The sequence below is a fragment of the Gordionus sp. m RMFG-2023 genome, chromosome 1 (genome assembly GCF_954871325.1).
Source record: "Gordionus sp. m RMFG-2023 chromosome 1, tfGorSpeb1-WG-v2, whole genome shotgun sequence".
Lineage (NCBI taxonomy): Eukaryota > Metazoa > Nematomorpha > Gordioida > Chordodea > Parachordodidae > Gordionus > Gordionus sp. m RMFG-2023.
This window is the reverse complement of record NC_088775.1, coordinates 70349963-70373876: the sequence shown is the minus strand read 5'-3', so window position 1 is coordinate 70373876 and position 23914 is coordinate 70349963. Positions and strand designations below refer to the sequence as shown.

General features: G+C 28.4%; 1 protein-coding gene across 1 annotated transcript in view; it reads left to right on the top strand.

Moving 5' to 3' along the window:
* LOC135929328 (uncharacterized) overlaps nt 1-23914 on the top strand; it is an 85061-nt gene that overhangs the window by 33152 nt on the left and 27995 nt on the right. Inside the window, exons 10-28 of the mRNA XM_065465865.1 lie at nt 3138-3365; nt 3750-3892; nt 4004-4418; nt 4657-5711; nt 6216-6323; nt 7515-7800; nt 8027-8242; nt 8455-8876; nt 9266-9434; nt 11920-12029; nt 12084-12884; nt 13587-13761; nt 16398-16522; nt 16978-17050; nt 17295-17429; nt 19214-19381; nt 19520-19717; nt 21036-21221; nt 21333-21410. Of these exons, the coding sequence (XP_065321937.1) occupies nt 3138-3365; nt 3750-3892; nt 4004-4418; nt 4657-5711; nt 6216-6323; nt 7515-7800; nt 8027-8242; nt 8455-8876; nt 9266-9434; nt 11920-12029; nt 12084-12884; nt 13587-13761; nt 16398-16522; nt 16978-17050; nt 17295-17429; nt 19214-19381; nt 19520-19717; nt 21036-21221; nt 21333-21410 (5091 nt within the window). The remainder of the gene's footprint in view (nt 1-3137; nt 3366-3749; nt 3893-4003; nt 4419-4656; nt 5712-6215; nt 6324-7514; nt 7801-8026; nt 8243-8454; nt 8877-9265; nt 9435-11919; nt 12030-12083; nt 12885-13586; nt 13762-16397; nt 16523-16977; nt 17051-17294; nt 17430-19213; nt 19382-19519; nt 19718-21035; nt 21222-21332; nt 21411-23914) is intronic.

The window sequence follows — 23914 nt, the reverse complement described above, 5'->3', positions numbered from 1 at the left end:
TATAAAGGCAATAGTATAGCTTTAATTTTTATAAGATCCTCCCATTCTTTTTTATGACAAATGTTAGATTTATTAAACAATTTATTAAATATTACGAAAAATTCGTTTTATTCGAATCGAATAAATGATTATTCGTATTCAGATAAAACAAATAATTTATTTTTCGTATTCGTAATTATTCGATAAATATTTTTGAATTGGCCTACTGCCAAGACATCCAATTAATTATAAAAGAGATCTCTTCCAATTGTGAACTTAAATTAAATGTATGGTACCTAGACGATGGCACACTAGCAGGCCCTTATAACGATATCATAAAAATTCCATTAATTATAAATCACTTAGCTCCTATTACAGGACTTTCACTAAACCCTCATAAGTGTGAATTTTATTCTCCTTCTGAATCGGACTGCCCACCCGAAAATTTTATTTTAATGGACAAAGCCAACTTTACCCATTTAGGTTCACCTATTAAGGGCAAAAAGCTATATTTCATTTTAGAGATGAATTCCTTGCTAAATTTAATAGAATGAAAAATATTCTAAAATATTTACCCGCTCACCAGGCTTTCTATTTACTGAAATTTTTTTTATTCATTCCAAAAATTTTACACACCTTTCGTTCATCTACAATTTTCACATCCCCTTAGGTATTATTGGACCTCGGAGTCCACTTAAATAATACTCTCGAATCCATATTAAATATCAAATTTTCATCATCCTCTTGGATGCAAGCCGCTCTTCCACCAAAGCTATGCGGTATAGGCATACAATCCCCCATATCCCTAAGCATTTCAGCTTTTCTATCCTCAGTGGCTAAATTTCGACACACACTTGGAGACTTGAATATCGACCCACATCTAACGGCAGCACTAGAGCTCTGGAGCAAAAATGCCCCAAATCGCTCATATCCAGATTCACTAAAGCAAAGAGATTGGAACTTTCCATTGATACAGCATTGCGTTGATTACTTACACTTCAGCTGTTCAAAGAAAATCTCCATCGCTCTTTCTCCACTAAAACCCTAACCCAATTATACATAATGACAATAATATGACCCCTCTGCCAGTCCAATAATTCCAACATCACCCATATGCCATCTAGGATATGAATGGTTAGAAACTGTACCTAGTTCTAATCTAGGCTTGTTTCAACCAACGAAGAACTCAGAATAGCCATAGGCCTTCGCTTAGGATGTAAAATCGTAACACCCACATCATGCGCCCTATGTGAAACCCACATTGATAGTCTTGGACACCACCCCCCTTCACTGTCGTTTCTCAAAAGCAGATTACCCAGACACCATGCTATCAATTCAATCATCAACAGAACTTGAAATCCTCAAATATTCCCTCCACTCTGGAACCATCCGGCCTCAGCCCCGACAACCAAACCAGACCAGATGGTATGACGCTAGTCCCTTGGAACCAAGGTCTACCTCTCGCCTGGGATTATACTTGCGTGGATCGTTTTGCCAGATCTTTTTCTTCCAACTCTATCACATAAGCCGAAAACACAAAAACAAACAAATATAGCAACCTTAATAATGTTTTGTTTGTTCCGGTAGTCTTAGATACCTGTGGATCATTTGGGACCCCAAGCCCTAAAATTATTCAAAACAATAGGGCAAAGGTTACGCTTAATCACAGATGACCCAAAAGAAGGCTTCTACCTTCGACAGAGAATATCAACTGAAAAATCTGCCCGTCTAATTGCATATCCTCGCTATAATATTTTCGCGATCTATGATATCCGCGGTAATGCATTCATTATAATAACTTTTAGCGGTAATCGACATTAGAAGCCTTTTTTTAGGTCATCTGTGATTAAGCGTAACCTTTGCCCTATTGTTTTGAATAATTTTAGGGCTTGGGGTCCAAATGATCCACAGGTGTTGAGGATCTGAAATATAAAACTTATGAAATCATTTTGAGGTATTTCAATTATAATATAGAATGATTCTAAATTTAAATATTATATCAATTTAAAAAAAATGAAAAGGATTATTATTATATTAAACTCAGTTCAACTGGTGAGTTCGCTATTGTATCCCAGTACTTAAAGTTACAAATTTATAGGTATATTTTTACCATATGAAAATTTTATTAGAAAATAGGCCCGATCATACCTAATTAAATGTTATTATTATTTTATTTAATATAGTTTTTGTATAAATTTTATTTTACAAATAGTTTACATGTTATTTTAAATATATATAATTTTTAAAAAAATAAAAGAAATGAGTGTTAAAAATTTAAAAAAAAAGAAAAAAAGTAATAAATTTAATATTGAAATAAAGGGTCGACTTAATTTTTTTTAGGAAATAAAATTAAATAATTTTAGGCATTTTTTGCGCAGACCAATATTTAAAAACCTCATAGAGAAAACCTGGTCTTTCCCTATTTTAATAAAATTTAACCAAGCATTAATTTTCCCATTCTATACCAATACAAAAAAAATATTAAAGATGAGCCTTTTTGACATCTTAAAAAAATCTGCTAAGATATGAGCAATATTATTTATACGATAGATGGCGTAAATATAATCTAGATAGTTTCTATCACATTATTTTCAATGCCTAGCAAATGGACGCATTGGGGTAGGCTTTGGGCCGGGATATGAAGATCTCTAATATGATATGATATAGGGTTTTTTGATTGATTTCTTTCTATAATCAATCAATAATGCAGTATTTTAAATATTAGAGATCAGCACAGATCAGCTATTAAACTTGGCTGAGCTAAAATAATTAAGCCTGGCAACTAATGCAAAAAATTTTCCAGAATTTCGGATACCAAATTTAAACCAATAAATTCAATATAATGATATTTTCTTAAAATATTTTTACATTATGACCTGATTGCCTTTAAAAAATCTAGGCCGAGAAAATGTATGAATTGTATATCGTATTTATTAAATTTTTAAAAAGTATTTTTATATTTAAACTACTTTTAAAAATTTAATTTAAGACATAAAGCCACTTTTCATATAAATATCTATTAATAATTATTTTTTTTGGCCTAGCATATAAAATTTAAGCCCGGCTTACCAGGTTACACCCGGTACTTTACTATGCTAGTTGCGGACTTCAAAAATATTAAAAAAAATTTTTTTTACTAAAATTTATATGTAATACAGTAATAGCCCAAGATTCGGGGCCTGGTAAATTAGAGGTACTCATAAACAAAGGAACCACTAAATCAACCATTAGAAGTATCGGAAATAAAACATTTATGGTAGACTTTGTTCCCTCTCAAATCAATCGCATTAACCCTTATATGCCAACAAAAGATTTAAATTCCGAGAATGATAGTGAAGTTAAGTATCAGAGCATAGATATCAAATTTAACGGGGACGTCATTGCAGGTGGGATTTTATCATAATTTTCTTAGTGATAAATATTTTAATTTATAACACAAACATTGGGAATTTATTTAGGGTTACGTTTATTTTATCTTAAATTCTAGAGTGGTTTTTTAGATAGCTTTTTGTTATTAATAATTTCAACTCAAAATATTTATGTCTTCATATAATGTTATTATTCAAACCATTTTTTTAAATTCTTAGCTTAAAGTCACCTTTAATGACGCTTAACTCCACCAAGATATGTTTCAATTTTTCTCTTTTCCTCCCATTACAAACTTTTATCTTAACATAGATTTTATACCGTTTTTTATACTAAAAAAAATTAACTCAATTTTTGAATTAGTATATCGATATACTAAAATTTATATTTTTTTAATGACATAGGTAACCCATTCAAATGTCCCGTTGTTAATGTAAATAGGATAAAATATGAAGGAAAAGGACTTAAAAATATGATTCGCATCCAAACTCCCGTGTCCTTTACTATTAAAACGTTCGTTCCATCACTCGAATCCAAAGATTTTAAAGTTTTTTTTGAAAAATTATTTTTGTATTCTCAACTTTGTTTATAATATATTTATAATATAGCAGCAGTTATATAATTTAAATCAAATATTTCCCAAACTTAAATTTTACAGATAGATATTCTACCGATTCTTCCTTTAAACACATTGAATTCTCACGATAAATTGGATCAAGAGACAGAGTACAATTTAAAAGGCCCAATGATTACAAAACCAATAATTACTCGCTTAAGCCCCTTAGAAATGGGAATATTTTCTATTCATTACACGCTATCCAGTGTAGGTAATCACTCTTTAAGTTTGGAGCTACGCTTGGATAATGATTTTAACAGTGAAAGAGATTTGAGCGAACAAGCCAAAGAAAAGATTATTCAGCCCAACTATTTGCCTTTGCCATTTAACGAATGCATGAAAGAAAACGGTAACGCGCCAAATAAAGACAGAGTCAATAAATTATTCCTCAAGGCCTTCGACCCGACTGCGATATGCCTGGGCAATAACGACTATAATTACCCCATTGACGATAAAAGTTTAAATTAGGATTAATGAGCGTATTTTTAAAGCTAAAAGAGAGGAATATTGTTGAGTGATCGTTTCAAACAAAAAAAGATTGATTAATCTTAAATAATTTTTTTGCTATAATGTCGTTTTTATTAAAAAGGAAGGAAAAAAAAGAAGGAAGGGAGATAAATAAAATGAAGGACTCACTAAAGCCTAGGGTTCTTCTCAATTTATATTATAATACTTAATATTTCCAAAATTTTTAGTCCTAATATCAAAAAATGGTGACTCCTTTAATGTACCAATAAGTATAGACCCCAAAGCCGGCGAGGGACAATTGGAATTATCTATAGATGGCGGTTCTATACCTAACACCGTTAAATTGCTTTCAAACAAGTGCAACCGGGAAAATCCGGAAAATTCGTTAAAGAAAGTATGTTTGTTGACTTTTGTACCCATCAAGGATTTCCATACCTTGGAGGTCAAATTTAATGGGTGCGCTATCAGCAATTCCCCTTTTAAATTGCAGTTCATATACCTAAATTTTGATGAGGAGAATATTAACGGAGAAATATGTCATTCTAACTTGAATGATTGTCATGCAATCGACGAAGAGACGTGTAAAGATAAACAACCATCGATGGAACTTGGGAAGGATGATGGAATTAAGGACAATATGTGTGATTTCGAAACCGATATTAACATTAGATCAATTAATGAATATTCTAGAAAACATGATGCATATGAAAATAAAATCGATGGTATTGATCAAACCATGAGACACAAATCACCTCATAAAAAGGTTGATGTAGAGAAAATCCTTAAAGAGGTTAAGATCGCCAAATCGAGTTCGAATGACCCAGCTAAGAATATATTAGTTAACAAAGAACGTACTCCTCATAATGATAAGAAAAAATCGTTGGATAATAATAATGTGGTTGACCAAACGATCCTAGTTAAAGATGATCTTGATTTTACTTTGGCACAAAACCTCGGAAGCAAATTTTTAGACAAAGATGATTTATCAACAAATCAAAATGGAAAAATTGATAATATAAAATTTGATAAACTCCACAATTCTACTTTTGAGGCCGCTAAGGGTACGCCAAAAATTAACGAAACCGTTGCCATAAAGCGGGAAAATCCGTTCATTTTAAAACTGTATCGTTATCAGGATACGGCGGCCGATTACGAAGTGACCGCTTTTAATAGCAATGATATCGTAAACAGAAAACGTTTGATAGCAAGTTTAATAATGCCTTCGTCCAACAGAAGCACGCGTCAAGACAACGTTGTATTGATTCACAAGGAGACATTGCCTGTAATTCACTGATGTTTTATATTATATATTTATTTTAACCCCTTTGGCAGATTATATATTATATAACCAGGAAAATCAAATTTTATTTGTTAATATGGCAGTGACGTCGCTAGCTCATCATTCAAGCTTGCTAAAAAAGTTAATATTTTTCGATCTTTGCATGCTTAAAAAAACATTTGCTTGCTAAAGTGGATAATATTTTTTAGCAGGCTAATATTAAATCCCCCCTACCCCCCTCACGCGATTTTATGTATATAATCTTTATAAACTGTTATGATAGATTTATATAGAATATATAACAATCTAAATTAAATTAGCAGCTGTTTTTGACTTAGTTTTCTTTATTGCCTGTCTCAGAACTAATATATGTTTTTCAAAACTTTTAAATCCAATTATTAGTAGCTTTTTTGATATATTTTTTATGTATGGTGAAAAGGACATTTATATATATTTTTTTTAATTGATGAAATTAAATTTTTTTTTATTAATGACATACAACCAAAGATATCTACTTTATGTACATTTGAGATTGTTTCCTCTGCTTCGATACCGTCTGATTTACAAATTTCTCTCAAATCCTTAAACAATTTGGGAAATGGTGAATCAAAAAAAGTTTATATAATTATATTTGATTTGAAACATAATATACGAAAAAACATTTTACAACTCTATTAAAAAAAGCCGTCCATATTTTTTTTCAATATTTTTTATTTGAATTTAAAATAATAACTTTATTTAATTTTAAATAGACATATAATATTATATATGATTTTACGTTGTAAGATAAAATAAATATTTAAGAGTAATTGAATATTTTTAGAATTCTACCTTTTTAGTAATATATCATTATCTCAGTGGTGGTTTTGAAAAAAAGTGAGTTTTAATGGGTAAAGTAAAATCAAAATTATAGATGGTACTTATTAGAAGTCGACCCAGACCGAACTGGCGCATGGAAATTTTTGTAAAGATTTTTTAGCTCATCCCGTATAATAATTTTATTAGGTCTCGGTCCCCAAGGTGGGCCCCGCCGACTTCTAGTACTTATATCTGTACGTCTATAAAAAAAGGACTGAATCATATATTCTAACACCAATTATATCCCTGCGGAAATATATAAAAACAAATCATTATTTTTATGATATAATTTTTAATAAATTTTATAATGATTTCTATTATATGTAAGTCTCTTTGTATTTATTATAGATAAAATATCTATATATTATTCATTTAATAAACGAATAAATTCATATAAGGAGTCAGTAAAAGTTTGACATTCGGATAACTATAACAACTAATAAGTTATATATTGTCACATTGTATCAAAAAGATTTTAAAAAATATATGCAAACAACTCAGAATAACATTAAAAAGATGAGAAATAACTGACTTTTTTTTTACTATCATCTTTTTATTTCATCAAAAAAATTAAAATTAAATGTAGTAACTATAAACAATCATATTTAGAATAAATAGTACCAAATTTTATTACCCAGCTGACGATATACTATTAAATAAAATTATAGTCAAAAAGGAGTTTTGTTAAAAATTTTGATTTAGTCGATTTAAAAAATCTAGATTAAGATTTTAGCTAAACAAATGTTATTTGAGCTACCAGATTTTGTGAAAAGTGAGCCAAACCTGATATTTTGGCAAAATATTAAGGCTTATGTAATATTTATCTTTTAAAAGGTCAACGAAATTGAGGTTTTAAAGTGACAGAGTTTAAATTTATATTGTATTGGCCAGTATAAATATAGTACATATTTATATAAATAAAATCTAAACGTATTATCATTTTACAAGACACCGATACAATTATTCCCGAAATTCGATGGTCCATGCCTTGCTACGAATAACCATCTAAACAAATTTTTCCTTACATTCACTTTACCGGATACAGGAAATTATGAGCTCGCTTGTGGTTCTGCCTCTTATGATAGTCCCGAAACCATGATTAAAACGGACATCGTTGCTTATAGCAGCTGCCATAGCGAAATGCTTATATTCGAAAATATAAATCTAAGTGAAAATGGAGTCGCTGCTCCTTATCAGAAATTTGGGTTTGTAGGGAAGGATTACACTTTTAACGGTTTATATTAAATATATTATTGTTAGCATTGGCGTCGTTAGAAAGAAATAAAGGCAGGCTCGGCATGCCCTAAATTATTTGAGCAAGTTTAATAATATTGATTATATTTTTTTCTTCTTTATTTGGTGTAATAATTATAAGTGACTTGTTTATTGGCCCACCAGTTCGACCCAAAAAAAATTCATTCCACCGAGATTTTTTCCTTTTTATTTATTTTTATATCTAGCTCGTTTTAAAAGAGGTGATGATCTGAGAGAGTTGGACATAAATTCGATGGAATTTATTATCAACTATAGCGACGCTTTTAATCATATCCTCAAAAAAGAGGTCAAAGTCATCAAAATTTTAACCGATTATTCTCATCTTTATCAATTCAAATTCTTACCTTTAGGGGAGGGATTTTACGATTTGAAGTTCTTGGTTAAGGGCAAAGCCGTGAAAGGTTATATAAATTGTACTTCTTGAAAATAATTATATTCAGTTTAAAAGAAGTTTTTATTTTATTCGCGGAATTATTATCCTGACTGGTTTAATTTAAAATTAACACGCTAGATATTTGATAAAATAATATTATTTTATTGTATAATACGTATCTTTTACTAGAAAATTTTCCATGTTTTCATTACCATTTTTAAAAATTAAAAATAAATCTAGCAAATTTTTGGCAGAAAATCTATATTTTTCCGTTCAGGCAATTGGAATTCAATCATTTACCTCATTTTTGCGCAACCAACAACAATGAAAAACAAATATTAAATCTAATCGATCCATCAACAATCTTCACCAATCAATCCCTATCTCAGTACTCTTGTCCTAATATTGATAATAATCTCAAGAATAACCTTATTCCTCCTTATCTACTATTCATAAAATTAGATCAAAGTTGTCATTTAGATACCGTCAAAATGCCCTACTTAAATTTTTTTGGTATCACTTTTGAATTACAGCCTTTGCCGGAAATACCAAGTAATGATAACAATATAAACAATATTTGTCGGAAAGAGTCCGATTTAAAAGACCTTTGCATAAAAGATGGCTTAAAAACTAAATTTTTAGCTCAAGAAAACAGAATAAAGGTTTATTAAAAATAAAATATATATAGTATATATGAGTTTTTAAATATAAAATAATTTTCATTCTATGTATATCAATATTTAACTGTCTATTTAAGAATGGTAATAAAAATTCCTCTTTAACACAATATTTTCCATCTTTTGCCTAGTGTCATAACATTATCATATATTCTCTTTCACTAAATCCATTCATTTCTAATACCACCATACCCCTCTTTATATGCAAATTTTATGGGCCAAACGGCTTCTAGTTATGGCCCTGGTTGCATACTTTGTACGGACTTTAAAATCCTTATTTTATATAACCAAATCCAGGGCCTGAGTCTATCCTAAAAAAATGTTTTTTCATAATTTGCTAATAAATTATTTCAAAAAAAAATACCACATATCAGATAACTTTCAAACCCAAAATAGCATCGAAATACGTATTAACCATGTGTATTGATGAAATACCACTGACAATATTACTCGTTCAATGCGTCGATATCAATGCCATGAAAATAACTGAAAATCAATTGAAAAAAGTCCTTATATCAGATTTAAGGGAATATCATTTGTCCAGTATATTTTTTATTACTTTAAGGCTATGTCCTAGCGAGCTATTTTAATTGCCATTTTTTCGCAGCAATTATTTTGCCATGAAAATATGGCAAATGGTAATTTAATTTTTTACAAAATAAAATTAAAATATCGAATTTTTATATTTTCAAAAATTAATAAAATTTCATACAAAAAATTGCTATAAATCTCAAAATAATATAGTATATAATATTATTTGCGATGAATCTTTCTCCACTAGTGTTGTTAAACGACTCGATTTGTGCCGATTTAAAAAACGGCTAACTCAATATTTTATCCATAAAAATAATACACAAACCTGAACATTTTGCTCAGAGGTGGCATAAAGATTTGGACATCTATTAGCTAAATCTCTAGACTTAGTCAATATTTTTCTGGCTAAATTATTGTGTTACCCGTATTTAAAAATAAGCTAAAATCGAGCCGTTTAACAATACTATTTATCACTTCCTAGTTATTTATATTGTTCTAATACTTTAGCGAAAATTTCGTTCACTAGGACATAGGCTAAAATTGCATTTTTGATAAATTATGAACATAACTTATATCCTATAATAAATTATTATATATCGATTATTTTCTTGAACTTATTTTATATCGATTATTCTTTTAGCTCTTTTTAAAAAGTATGAGAAATTTATTAATTTTTATTCTTTATTTATTTATATTTAACACTCTAATCTTATAGAAAGAAAAAAAGAAAGAAAGAAAGGAAGAAAGAAAAGAAAAGAAAAGAAAGGAAAAGAAGAAAGGGAAAAAGAAAGAAGGAAAGAAAGAAAATGTTTAAGTAAGTATAAATGTGATGATTAGAGATCTTAATTGAAAAACTAAAATTCGGCATTCATAAAATAGTCCTTATATAATTTAAAATATAGTTTTGATATTAAGGCTGTCCGATATATCTGAATCGGATATACACCGATATTAGTCATTTTCGAGAAAATAGTATACCCATTTTTATAAAATTTTTGTTTATTTTCATTATATTTTTTTGCAAAAGTCAAATTTTAGACCCGGTCCGTCGAAAAAAAATTCCATTTTTGGCCCAATCCAAATTTTTATTTTCAATCATTTTTTGGCCCAGCTTGGAATCTTAAATTTTGTTATTTTGAATAATTTTGCAGAGTTTCGAAGGGTAATAAAAAATTGGAGAGTAAGGTCTCATTTATAGTAAACGCTTATGTTCACGGTTTGCGTTATATAACATAGCGTTAAGCCAGTAAATAGGTATAAATTTATAAATATGAAGCGTTATGATGATAATGTTATGATAAAATTTGAAAAACATATATTGCGATACGTTGAAATATGCGAAACGATTATAAAAATAATAACGAATTCGATAAGAAGGTATATAATTTTCTTAATATATAAAATAATTATCTCTATTTTGGCTTTATCTTAAATTAGTTTGAAACTAAAACAGCTGTAACGCAACGCTTGAAGATAAAGCGTTTACTATAAACGCAGCGTAAATGAATAGTAAACGCTCCATTATATTTTCTACCATCTGATTAATTGATATAATTTAAATTTGTTTTTGATCGGCGGGCGGGATAATAGAACAAAAAAACTTGCTTATTATAATTATTCTAAGCGAAATTTTGAAATACTTAATTTAATTTTAAAAATTTTTGGAAGTAAATTTTTTATTTTTAAGAAAGCATAAAATATATTAAAAAAAACAAATAAGAATATATTAAAAATTATATATAGAAAAACATTAAAAAGAACTTAAAAAAGGTACATATTACCCTAGAGAAGAGTATATACTTAAAAAATTGAACCGATAGATTTCGTGACGAAAGTAAAATCCTTCGCTGGGGTCCCCTGTGATTTGTCTTATTTTTTTCCTGTGGTTTTAATGAAATTGAGTGAGGGCCTCACTTCCAAACATGCCTAGGTATTGGTAACGATTGGTATGAACACTATGTTGATGAGGCTAGCATATTTGTTCTTTTTAAGGACTTCTGCCTTTTCGGTGGCAGAAAATGAGAGGTTTTAATTTTTTTATTATAAAAATAAGTGTGATAGAAAATTTACCATGAAGTATTGATGGATTATATTTTCTATAATGATTATAGTAGTAATAAAAAAAATTTTTCAAAAAACAGATAAACAACGTTTTCTCCCCGAAAAAAACAGTTTTTTTTTATCTTTTAAGAAAGGGTAATACTAACAATCATTCATTGTTTTTTTTATTTTTCATTCTATTAATATTTATTAACGCTTTGGAATATATATTTTATAAATAGAAGTTAGTAAGGGAATATTCTGATTTTTAATTAAAATATCAAATTGGTATTGGATCGATCTTTATAAAATATTTTCAATATCGGATTTGTTAGGTGAAAAAAATATATTTCTGACAGCCCTAGTTTATACTCATAAATTATATTGGTGAGCACCATTTATCATTATCGGACAAATTTCTTTAAAAAAAATTATTATGTTTGAATATTAAAAGTTGATAGTTCTGAATGTGGTGGTTTAGGCCCCATATTTTTACACCTTGAAGATGACAATTTACAAGGAAGTAATGTTCAATATTTATCAAACTTGAATACGGAAGAAAAGGTATATTTATTATTTATTCTTTAAAAAAAATATCTATTATAAATCCAAAAACAGTTATATATCACCGATCTAAAAGATTTTTACATATCTACCTGCGTTACATATCAACCACCTATAATTGAGTCTTTTTTTGGTCGTAAACAATCATCAATCATCACAATTTCTCTTAAAACGTTTTACAAACCAGATAATTTTGATCAGAAACCGAAAACTCAAAATTCAAATAATCCTACTCCAGGAAAAACTTTAACCCTATTTCTCTCTTTTCTATATTGGGGCCTTGAAACGTCCCATTTAACTCAAACATTTTTCTTAGACTTGGAGTCGATTTCGTCCAAAATAGCCAAGCTGAGAGAACTAAATCGAGAGCCCTTCATTGATTCTCTTCAACTCTATCCCGGAGGCGATCTATCCACTAAGATTTTCTGGGTTCAAGCTTTCCGACCAACCAATTTTAAGATACTGGCTCATTACGACAAATTTTTTAAAAATGGTGATGCGCTGACCAAAAATATAGATATGATAACTGGCGAACATTATGACACGTCTTGGAAACCATTTAAATGTTCCATAGATTCGAAATTCAAGAGGGTCCCTGTTATATACAAGATAACAGCTAAGGGCATGATCCGAGATTTATCTTTATCTGCTTTATTGATGAAAAAGGACTCGCTCGGTAATAATGGTGAAATTTGGAACCATCAGGATACTAAACTGGGCTGTGATAGTGTAATAACCAACGATCCAAACGAATTAAATGCCGTTATTTATTCTGTGGATTTCGTTCCTTGCGAACTAGGTGCTCATACCGTAACTGTTGAAGCTAGGAATTATGATGCAGGGCCTAATTATGAGGTTTAAAAAGAACTATTTTTAAAACTTGATTTTTGTAATTCCATTTAAATTCATGATATGGGAATGCTTAAAAACATCTATCTCTGCTGCGTCTTTATTCTGTTATTAATTCGGGGTATAAAAATAATAGTATTTAAAAGGGGGGTCTCAAAAAAAGGAATCGGTATTACCCCCAATGGAGGTCAATTATACCAATTTCTGAGTCAGGGGAGAGTCTTAAGTGAAAAAAGCCCAAAAGAACGACACAAAGAACATAACTTCTGAGATAATAAATAAAATAAAATCCTAATCTTTTAGAGACTTTATAAAGTTGCTATTGCCCCTAAAGCTGAAAGTGATTCTAATAATGGCCTGAACGACGGGCTAATAATATATATAGGATTTTTTATCATATTTGTATATAACTAGGAGTAAATCTTTTAATGAAATCAATTTTCCCTTGTTAATACTTTTAGTTTTAACTGTAGGGATTACCCTGACTGTCTCACCGCCCTTATGCTCCCTAACATTGAAAATTTCGAATTACTCACCCACCTAAAATCAAAAAATATTATCTTACCCGGGGTTTTAACTTCAATAAAAATTAGTTTACCACTATTTTTTTTAACTAAAATTGTCTATTGGAAAGAAAACAATCATCTTGAACACAAGTTGTTTTATATTCACGATTAAATTCTTTTTTTTTTAATTTTGATTTTTTAGGATAAACCAATCGGAGAATCAAGCCAGGAATCTAATTCTCTATGTGTGCTAGATTTTACTTTCAACGTTTTTGATGTTCAAAAGGTCAAATTCAAACCAATCTTAGGAGATTTTTTAAATAACAATAATCCCGATTCTCTCTTTATGACATTGAATCAACCTTGCACCTTTGAAGGTTCCATTCATGTCTCATGTTATACTTGTTAATTTCTAAATTTAGAATTAATTTAAAGCTGATCTGATTCTTTAGAAAAGAAAGAAAAAACGTTACTTAATTTAGTTTTAATATAGCGTTTTTTTAAACAAAATTTTAGGTTTTATTTTTGAGGTCATAAATATTTGTTTAAGTTAGAAAAATAAAATCTATATTTTAAATGCTATTTAATTTAAAGTATGCGTTTATTTAAAATTTCTATATTCATTTTTTCCAATTTTTGTACTTTTTGGGATAATAAAATTTCATTTTTATTTATATAATGGCGAGGAATATATTATATTAGATTACTCTTTGCCAAAACTGTAATCTCTACATTTCATCTTGATAGTGGCAAGCGATCATGTCATCAATTTTTTTATCATCTATCTCTTGTATCATTTCTTCTGTGTTCATTTGGGGTAATCTTTACAAACAATCCGGTACTTACATTTGTTTCCCGGGTCTATGAATTATCGTAAAGTCATAAGCTTCCATAGCCAAACTCCATTTTTGAAGTCGCATTGATATGGATGAATTATCCTTAAGTCCCTTCGTAAATATATAAACAAGTGGCTTGTGATCTGTGATTATTGTAAATCCCGTACCAATAAAATATTCTTGAAACTTTTTTACCGCGTATATAACAGATAAAGCTTCCCTCTCTATATTAGTGTAATCAAACTCTGATTTTAATAAAGCTCTTGACGCGAAAGCAATGGGTTTCTCTTTACCATCACCTTCAATATGAAATAAGACTGCACCTAGACCTTTATTTGAAGCATCAGTTGCAATGCCTATTGGTAGATCCGGATTATAAAATTTAACGTAGGCAAAGTACTTATCAGATTTTTTAGGTCATCGAAGCTTTCTTGATGTGTATTATCCCATAACCATTTGTCTTTATTAACCATTTTGTATAAAGGATCAGCTATGTCCGCAAAATTACATAAATATTTTCGATAATAGCTCGCCATCCCCAAAAAAGATGTCAATTCATCTTTTGTCTTCGGTTCCGGCATGTTAGAAATAGCTTTTATCTTATCATCGTTGGGATGTATAACATGTTTGTCTATATCATGTCCCAAAAAGCGTATTTTATCTTGCAGGAATAAACTTTTGTCGAAATTGGGGGTTAATCCATACTTGATGATCTTTTCGAATACTTTTTTAATGTTCTCCAAATGTATCTCATCGTTATCACCTGTAATTAACAAGTCGTCAATGTAAAATATAACATCTTTTAAATCTCCGAAAATGTTATCCATAGTTTGTTGGAATATTTCTGACGAAATTTTTAAACCAAACGGCAGTCTCGTAAACCTATAATAACCCTTATGTGACGATATCGTAAGAAAATCTCTTGATTCCTTGTGTATGGGTATTTGGAGAAACGCGTTTTTAAAATCTATCTTGTTAAATTTTTTGCCTTTAGATAATTTTGCAACTAAATCATTTATACGTGGTATAGGGTACTTGAAATCTTGTAAAGTAGGGTTGATAGTATTTTTGAAGTCGGCACAGAGCCTAAGTGAGCCATCGCTCTTATAAACGGGAGTGAGAGGACTAGCCCATCTAACATATTCAACAGGTTCAATAATTTTATCGTTTATCCACGTTTGAAGTTCTTTTGTTATCAAATCAACTCTAGAATATGGTATACGCCTTGGCGGTATGATTTTCTGTGTGGTATCGTGTTTTAAACGTAATTTGACATAGCTGCGAAGCATTGGGTTAAGTTTAAAATTGCATTGCTTAAATCCTTTTCAATCAATTTATATCCCATATTTTATAAAAATGTATAATATTCGCTTGAAATTCAAAGAAATATATTAAAATTTTAATGCCCGATCAGGTCTATGAAAATTTTTATAAAAAACAGAGATTTGTGAGGTCCTACCTGATTACATGTAATAATTTAACGATTATTATAAAAGTAAAAAGAAATTTTTTTTAAGTCGGCGAAAAGTCTTTTATTATAATTTATTTATTAAAATACCTTTCATTTCGATTATTATAATTATGATGCATTTTAAAGTAAACATTACTTTACTTACATATCTTGTGTGTGTTAAATTATTTCTTTTTATGTTGTATTGTAATACTCCTATTTCCTATTTCCTAAAATTACAATTATATTTATAATATAATAGTACTTCATTTTAAATGGGTTGCTTTGCCTTTGCTTATTATTTACTAAAAGAAAAGTTTCCGATATTTTTTAAAGGTCTACCATATTGTTATTATCTGTCATATTTGTATAATTTTATTTATAATACAACAATAATCAGTTTAAAAAATAAAAATTAATTCCGCAACATAGCATATGGAAGAAATATAAATTTTGATTTTTTTTTCAGATTAAAATAATAATTATGTAAAAGGTTATAAAAATTTGCCCACATTTTACAATCACGCCGAATGTAATAATAATTTTTTAAAGAGTATATATATATATATAATTCAAATACAAATCAATTCACTAACTTATTAATTTATTGGCTCAACTAATTATAACTTTTATAAATAGTGATTCTTGCAAAATATTATTTATATCGAAATCACTGATTTTATTCGTTGCTAAATATTAATAAAAAATTTAATATATTTAATATCAGTGGATTGTTTCAAAGCTGGCGGTTGCAAATCGATCGATATAAATATAATAAATCCTCATATCAACGATGAGGCCCCTATCTCCCACGAAATCGATTACAGTGAATCTGCTATACACAAATTCAAGGTATAATTTTTTAGATTTATTTTTTGAACCTTCTTGAGGGAAGATGAGGTCGATCAGCATCTCGGAGCTTTCTATATTTTTGTTTTGTTACTAATTAGTGTCATAAACCTAGCCATAAAATATATAATTGAGATAGGACATTTTAAAATGATTAATACTCACTTTTTCTTTTCCCACCTTTATCACTCCATAATCTGGCTCGGGCCAAAAAAAATTAAAAATTGGGTCGACCCGAACCTAAAAAAATTAAGCTTAGCTCGGCTCAAACAAATATAAGAAAAATTCTAAAAAATAAAAAAGGAGTTAATGTTGCCTCTTTAATTAAAATTAAACCGTAATTTGAATTCCTCTGGGATTACACAAAACATATAGTGACTTATATATTTACTAAATGTAAAATGATAAATATTTGTAACTTTTTAAATAAATTATATTGCAATCTTTAATTCTTCAAGGTAACTTTCGTTCCCGAAACAGAAGCCCCTAATTATTTGGTGCATGTGTCTGTGAATAACGAAGCTATATGCGGTAACAAATTTTTTCAACTTCTTGTTTTTATAAAAAAATATTATAATTTTTCTCTCTTTTTAGGTTAACCGTTTGTAGTATAAAATAATCTAAATTAAATATTAATTAGAAATTAAATCTAATGCCAAAGGTAGAAAGGAAGGAAGGAAAGAAAAAAAAATTAAGTTTTATTTAAGTTTATAAATATATATGATAAACTTAAGAAAAAAATTGAATGCTAAATATAATTTTTTTAATATTTCAGGTAGCCCATTTATCGCTAAATTTTTAAATCCAGCGAATGATTCAGGATTGTATTTAAATCCATTAGAAAGTATTAAAAACTCGTTTGAAGCCCTCAACAATACAGATTCAATATCTATCATCGATCATATTAAGCGTAATTAAATAACATATTAATTAATATGAAAAAATCAATTTTAAATTCAACATTTTTCTCATGACTTAAATAAATGAAATTTTTACCATATAGAATTTTTCGAAAAAAACAAGATATTTCAAATTAGATGAGAAAAACCTTGAACTTAAGTCTAGGTTCGGACCAAAGCCTTGCAATATTCTATAAATATCAAAAATTATTATGATAAAAATAATATTAAAATTTACTGTTTCCAACACTGATGTAGCCAGTATTTTAATGGGCAGGGGGGCACTATTATATTGGATTTTCGCCATAAATTTTATTAGAGGTCTTCTTTAGGTCCACTACAAAGTAATTTTGGTTTATAATTTTTTTTATAAATGTTGTTTTTTTCTTAAATTTTTTAATTATAGTCATTATATTTAAAAAAATTATTAACTCTTACTTATTTTTCTAAAATTATTGTTTATAGTGTGATTGCCATTATTTTTATTCATGATAAAATTGAGATTAGTTTAACTATCTCAAGTTGATATTTAGTCTGAGTAACTTATAAAAAAATTTATTAGCAAAGTGTAAAAAATTTAAAAGTTACTCAAAGTGTTTAACTTCAAAATTCGCATTAAAAAATTTTCATGAGCATATAAAATTATTTTAGAACAATTTAACTTTTAAGTATCTTATTAAAATGCATTTCTGGTTTAAATTTCAAATCTCAAGGGATATTGGTTTTAAAATTATTTGATAAGGAAATAACTTCCCCGAAATAATAGTTATCAGTTTTCCATTACTATCATCATACAAATGTTTAAAAAATCGAAGAGGGTCGGTTTAAATCTTCATTTGGAATATTACACTTTATTAATATTAAGGCAATTGATAAAAATGTTATTACAAACAAATAAAATATCAGATACAACTATTTTCTAATTAGTTTCCCACAAAAGAGCCATAATTATATTTAAAGGTTTCTATGCATTTTTAGTTGAAGATAGAAAAATTCAATAGGTTCATTTGAAAACGACTTGATTTTGTTATATATAAGTTTTAAAAATTTATAAGTTTGCGGGGAAAAATGTCCATTTGTATGAAGAACATTTTGAGGGAACATAAGGCTATTTTAAATATTTTATTATTCATTGTTTCGGCTGTAAGTGATGTTTGAATTTTTATCTGATGGGTATGAGGAAACACAAGTTGAGCCCCGAATAAGCCTGACTCCCTATGTATTGTAGTCAATACGTCAGGTGATGATTGATTGGTAGGTTCAATGATTGTTACGCTGCTTTTCGGCTCCGACTCGATTTATGACTTTTATGTCGGCCTTGATTTATGTTAGCAATTATGTTCATGTGTTGTCATCTATACAATTATGTGGTGGATAATGTCACCTCCTAATCGTAAATCTACATCAATTTTCAATTGTGGCTGCTGCGAATGGGAATGACCTTCAGCTATGTGGCTTCCTAGTCTGTTATCAAACAGATGATTTGTATCGAACCTAGAGGAGGGTGATATTGTACATTGTAATTTAACATCGACCTAGATCATTTATATTTTAAAAAGTTTGGAATTATAGAATAAATCTTGTTAAAAACATTGCATCCTTCACCCCCCCCCCTAAAGACCCATACTAGACCTTGTATGGAGTGGTAAATGCTGTGATTTTTTAATATTGTATAATACTATACCACTACTATGAATTTTGAAAGAATTAAGCCAATAAGTATATGTTGGAAATTAGAAATTATATACAATAAAAATTTGTTAAAATTTAATGAATTGTTTTTTTTACTTAATAGCTACAAAAGAACTTCCAAAATTAGATGGCGCTGAACCGATTTATATAGATGATACACCAATTCAAGAATTAATTGATAGAAAATCTATCGAAGAAGAATTATTCAAAACGAAAACTACTCATTGCGATAACATTAAAGGAACCATTAATTCTAATCTTAAATTTTTAAGTAATTTTATAGTATTTTAGACAGCCTTCTAGGAATGTTACTGATAATTTTTATATATTGCTAAGAATTTATAAATTTACCATTCATATTTTATTTCACAAAAAAAATACAATTTTATATTATTATAAATCAAATTAGTGGAAGCACCTAATATCGATTCCAAAACCACGAATATAAAAGATTTACTAGAAATCGAAGTAGATAAAAACGTTAAAAATTTAACCATTAGTCACCCTGAGGTCTTTGAAAACACTGATGGTAAGAAGAATGTGCTTGTTACTTGTGTTCCACTTTATCCTGGTCCACATATATTTTCCCTGAAAACGAAAATCAATGGTAATCCAACTAATTTTTATTTACTATTACTTGATCAGAATATGTTTACAGCTCTAACTCTAAAATATATATTGACAGTAAGGCATTATAACTTACCTAAACATAAAGATAGCCCTAAATATAATGTTCATTTCATATTTGGTTGTTAATAAAAAACAAAAAAAAATGAGCTAGCACAATGCTATAATTATATGTATTCATGTTACTCACTAATGTTGCATCGCTTCACTTGAGCCGTCTTCAAAATGGCCTTGTCGAGTTTTAATTGAAATAAATAGACTCCAGTAAGATTCACCAATTCACGGATTTCTTAAAAATTAAATTTCCTAATTGCAATTAAACTTTTGGGACATATCGATAGGTTAGGTAAAATGTCTACTTTTCGCCAATATTAAATAGGTAATAGGTTTAAATCATAATATTTAACCGTAAATTTTGTTATTCAACACCTAACACGAGCCTACTCAAAAACGGTTTGCGTTGAAACTAGTCCAAATAATAGCGTGGGTAGGCCATTATTTCCACCTCAAATTTGAGCCTGAGCCTATTTTAAACTTTAGCCAGAATTGTGACGCGAGATTTTAGGCTGAATTTGCGACACTACGCATTATCATATTTAATTATGTTTATTTTTTAAAAAATAACAATGCTGACCTGATTGAAGTAATTATTTATAAAAGATCCCTTCATTATAGTTTACTGTATTATACTTAATTATATAAATTGTATTATCAATATAACATAGGTTATATAATATACTAATCATGGGTGCCGGCCGGGGTGGGGGTAATATAAAAATTAGTTAGTAGAAAAGACTTTGCTACAAAATACAAATTGGGACTTGGATAATATAAGAATTCCATAATAATTAATTAATCATTTGATCTTTTTTTAAAAAAAGGGTGAGACCTCAACCCCCCACCCCTCCCCCTTATTTTAAAAGCATTTATAAAACATTTTATTCTATTACGGATAGGGAGGTTAATTAAATTTCCTATAAAAATATAGAAACAAGTAAATTTTATTTAGGAGACGATAGATTTTTCAAAATCCTATTCAATAAATACTAAAATTTGTGTAATTGAATAAAATTGCCATTTAAAAAAATTATATCTGATTCTTAACATTAAAATTGAGTGCACTTTTCCGGTTGAGATTTATAGAAACTATATATATAATATTCTTGAATCTTGGCTTACTCGGATAAGACTAGAAAACTGCCATTAAACCAATAAGATGTAGATCTAAATCTGGATTTGATAAATTAGTTAATTCATTCTAGGATATTATTCAATCTCTAAATAAAACTTTTTTATAGGTCGAACTTTAAACCGTACTTGCCATATTTTTGTCACTGAGAACCTTAACCAGTATCAAGCGCTTTCAGCTGACGATATGATGATATTTCCCGGTATTATTAAAGATATTATTAAACAAGGCCAGGCTTTCAAATTTCAAATATACGGCCCTGTCAAATTAGAAGCTAAGGATGTTGATGTATATGGTAATTTCTTAATTTGATGTATTTTATTATTTATATAGACATTTTTAAGCATTGTAATTTAAGAATCTTAATCGATATTCTATAAAAATTTCTTAATTGCATATATTACAGACGAACATGGTTCTAAATTCCAAATATCCCCTAATTCTAATTTTGGATTAGATATAGAATACGTTCCACAGCTTATAGGTAGTATAAATTTACAAATTTTCCTTTATATTTTGCATGATATTTGCTGTTAAATAATTGATCTGGTTTAAAAAAAACCAGGTTGATTATATTAATCCGGATTATATTAGAACCCACCACTATCATGACTTAATGGTCAAAGTTCTTAACACCTTAATTAATTTAATATTATTTTTCGTCCGATTCTTTCTTGCAATTTTTTTATATTCTTGATATTTGCATTCTATTCCTGATAGTTTTAATAATTGTATTCTTTTTTTTACGCTCATCTTTAGATACCCAATTTACAAATCAAACCTTTTTCACTTTTACATTTAACAAAAAAAAACACCTACTGGGTTATTTCTAGTCAAGTGAGATTTTCGTCCGACAGACACCCTTCGATTTTTTGAAAATTTGATATGCAAAGAAGGGTTAATGTAACTAAGAAATTGCCAAAATTTAACCTCCTTAATTTAAATAATAGATGATTTATTTTTTTTATTAACACTTTTTTTTAAATATAATATTCTGTATTCAACTATTATAGTTCATTAAGTAGTTTGCTGTTAAAAGATAAAAATTAAAATAGTTTTTATTACGTGTTAGCATTATCCTAAAAAATATTTTGATCGATTGCCGAGCTCAAAACCGACCACTTACTAAATATTCGATTGAAATTTGCTAGTAGTATAAAATTGAAAAATGGTCATTTTTTTTATATATCTCCATAATTAAGTGTAATACATTATTACAAAATAAATTTTAAAAATATTATTGTTTACTATGTTGGTTATGAGTCCTCGGTCAAATCAAAATATTTTTTATAATTCTTAACACGTAAATATACTCGTATAAAACAATAATGAAGATATTTCCATGGATAATGACAGCAATGCAGTATTTAATCATTGGGTTGGTTACGACTCGGTTATCGGTCAAATCATTAAAATATTTTTTAGGATAATGCTTTACGTAAATATACTCGAAACAAAAATGAAGATTTCTCCATGGTTAACGCCAGCAATGCAGTATTTAGTCATTGGGTCGGTTATCGGTCAAATCACGATATTTTTAAAATATTTTTTGGAATAATGTTTTACACATTTATAGAGATATAAAAACAAGAATGAACATTTTTCAATTAATATTACTAGCAAATTTGGTCAATCGAATATTTAGTAAGTGGTCGGTTTTGAGCTCAGCAATCGGTCAAATCAAAATATTTTTTAGGATAATGCTTAACACAAGATATACGCGTATAAAACAAAAATGAAGATTTTTCAATGATTAACAGTAATTAGTAATTGGGTCGGTTACGATTCGGTTTCTATTTAAAATATAGATAATTAAATATTTAAGCAAACAAATTCGAAAGTATGAATAGTTTTAATCGTCAAATTTTCGGCCTGGCCCGGATTTTTTTTTCTAAAATTTTTGTTGGCCCAGCTTGGGTTTTATATTTTCAGGCAGCCCGGATTTTAACAAATTTTTATGCCCGGATTTTTTAAAAATATATTATATTTATTTTTAATTTTTGTAGCTAATAATAGCGATTTAAAATATTTGGTTTTAAATATAAGGTCGGGCCCGGGTATTTTTTTAAAGAAATTTTTAGGCCCGGCCCTGGGTATAATTAAAAAATTTTAAATTCGGCCCGGCCTGTGAACCAGGGCCGGGCCTGCAGGTCTTTGATATTTATAAAAATGTCTAAAATAAAAGGCAAAATTTTTTTTAAAAAACTGATTGCAAACACGTGTAAACGTAAACCGGACGCTAGAGATTCCAATTGGCGCCAATTTTTTCGATAGATCTTTAGAGATTTTTTGCCTATAAAATAATATATTTATATTATTTTTAACCATAAATAGTTATTAAGATATTAGCAATTTAAAAATTTTACATTGCGAAACTCGTAATTTTTCTCACCTTTGGGGCTTTGTAGGGAACCAGGTTTATATGAAATACTCAAAATTCTGATTTAAGAATTCTAAACTTAATTGAACATATATTTTATTAAGATTCATTAAATGAGTGTAATAAATGGAATTTATTTTATTGATTGAGAATTTCTTATGATGATTGAAACCCCCGCTGATTTTTATTTCCACTTTCAAGATGAATAATCCTTTAAATTATATCAAATACGTTAAGAAAATCCATTAAAAACGGTTTAATTTGTAATTTTATACAAATACATCCCCTTTTGGGAAAATATAGATTTCTAATCATTTTTTTTATCGATTTTGAGAATGAATTTTTTTAATAAATATAAAAGAGGAATTTATTAATGTCTCCTAAATTTAAAAAAAATGGAAGGTGGTATTATTTAAAAAAAATTGTTTTTAATTCTTATATATTAAATAAAATGGCCGGAAATTACAAAAATCAAAAAAAGATTTTTTTTTATCGAAAAGTATAATCTCTACGTCATTTTGATATTTTTGTTATTTACACTTATATAGTTTTCAAGTGATGTTAAATTGAATGAAGGCAGATAATAATAAAAATATGCCATTTTTGCC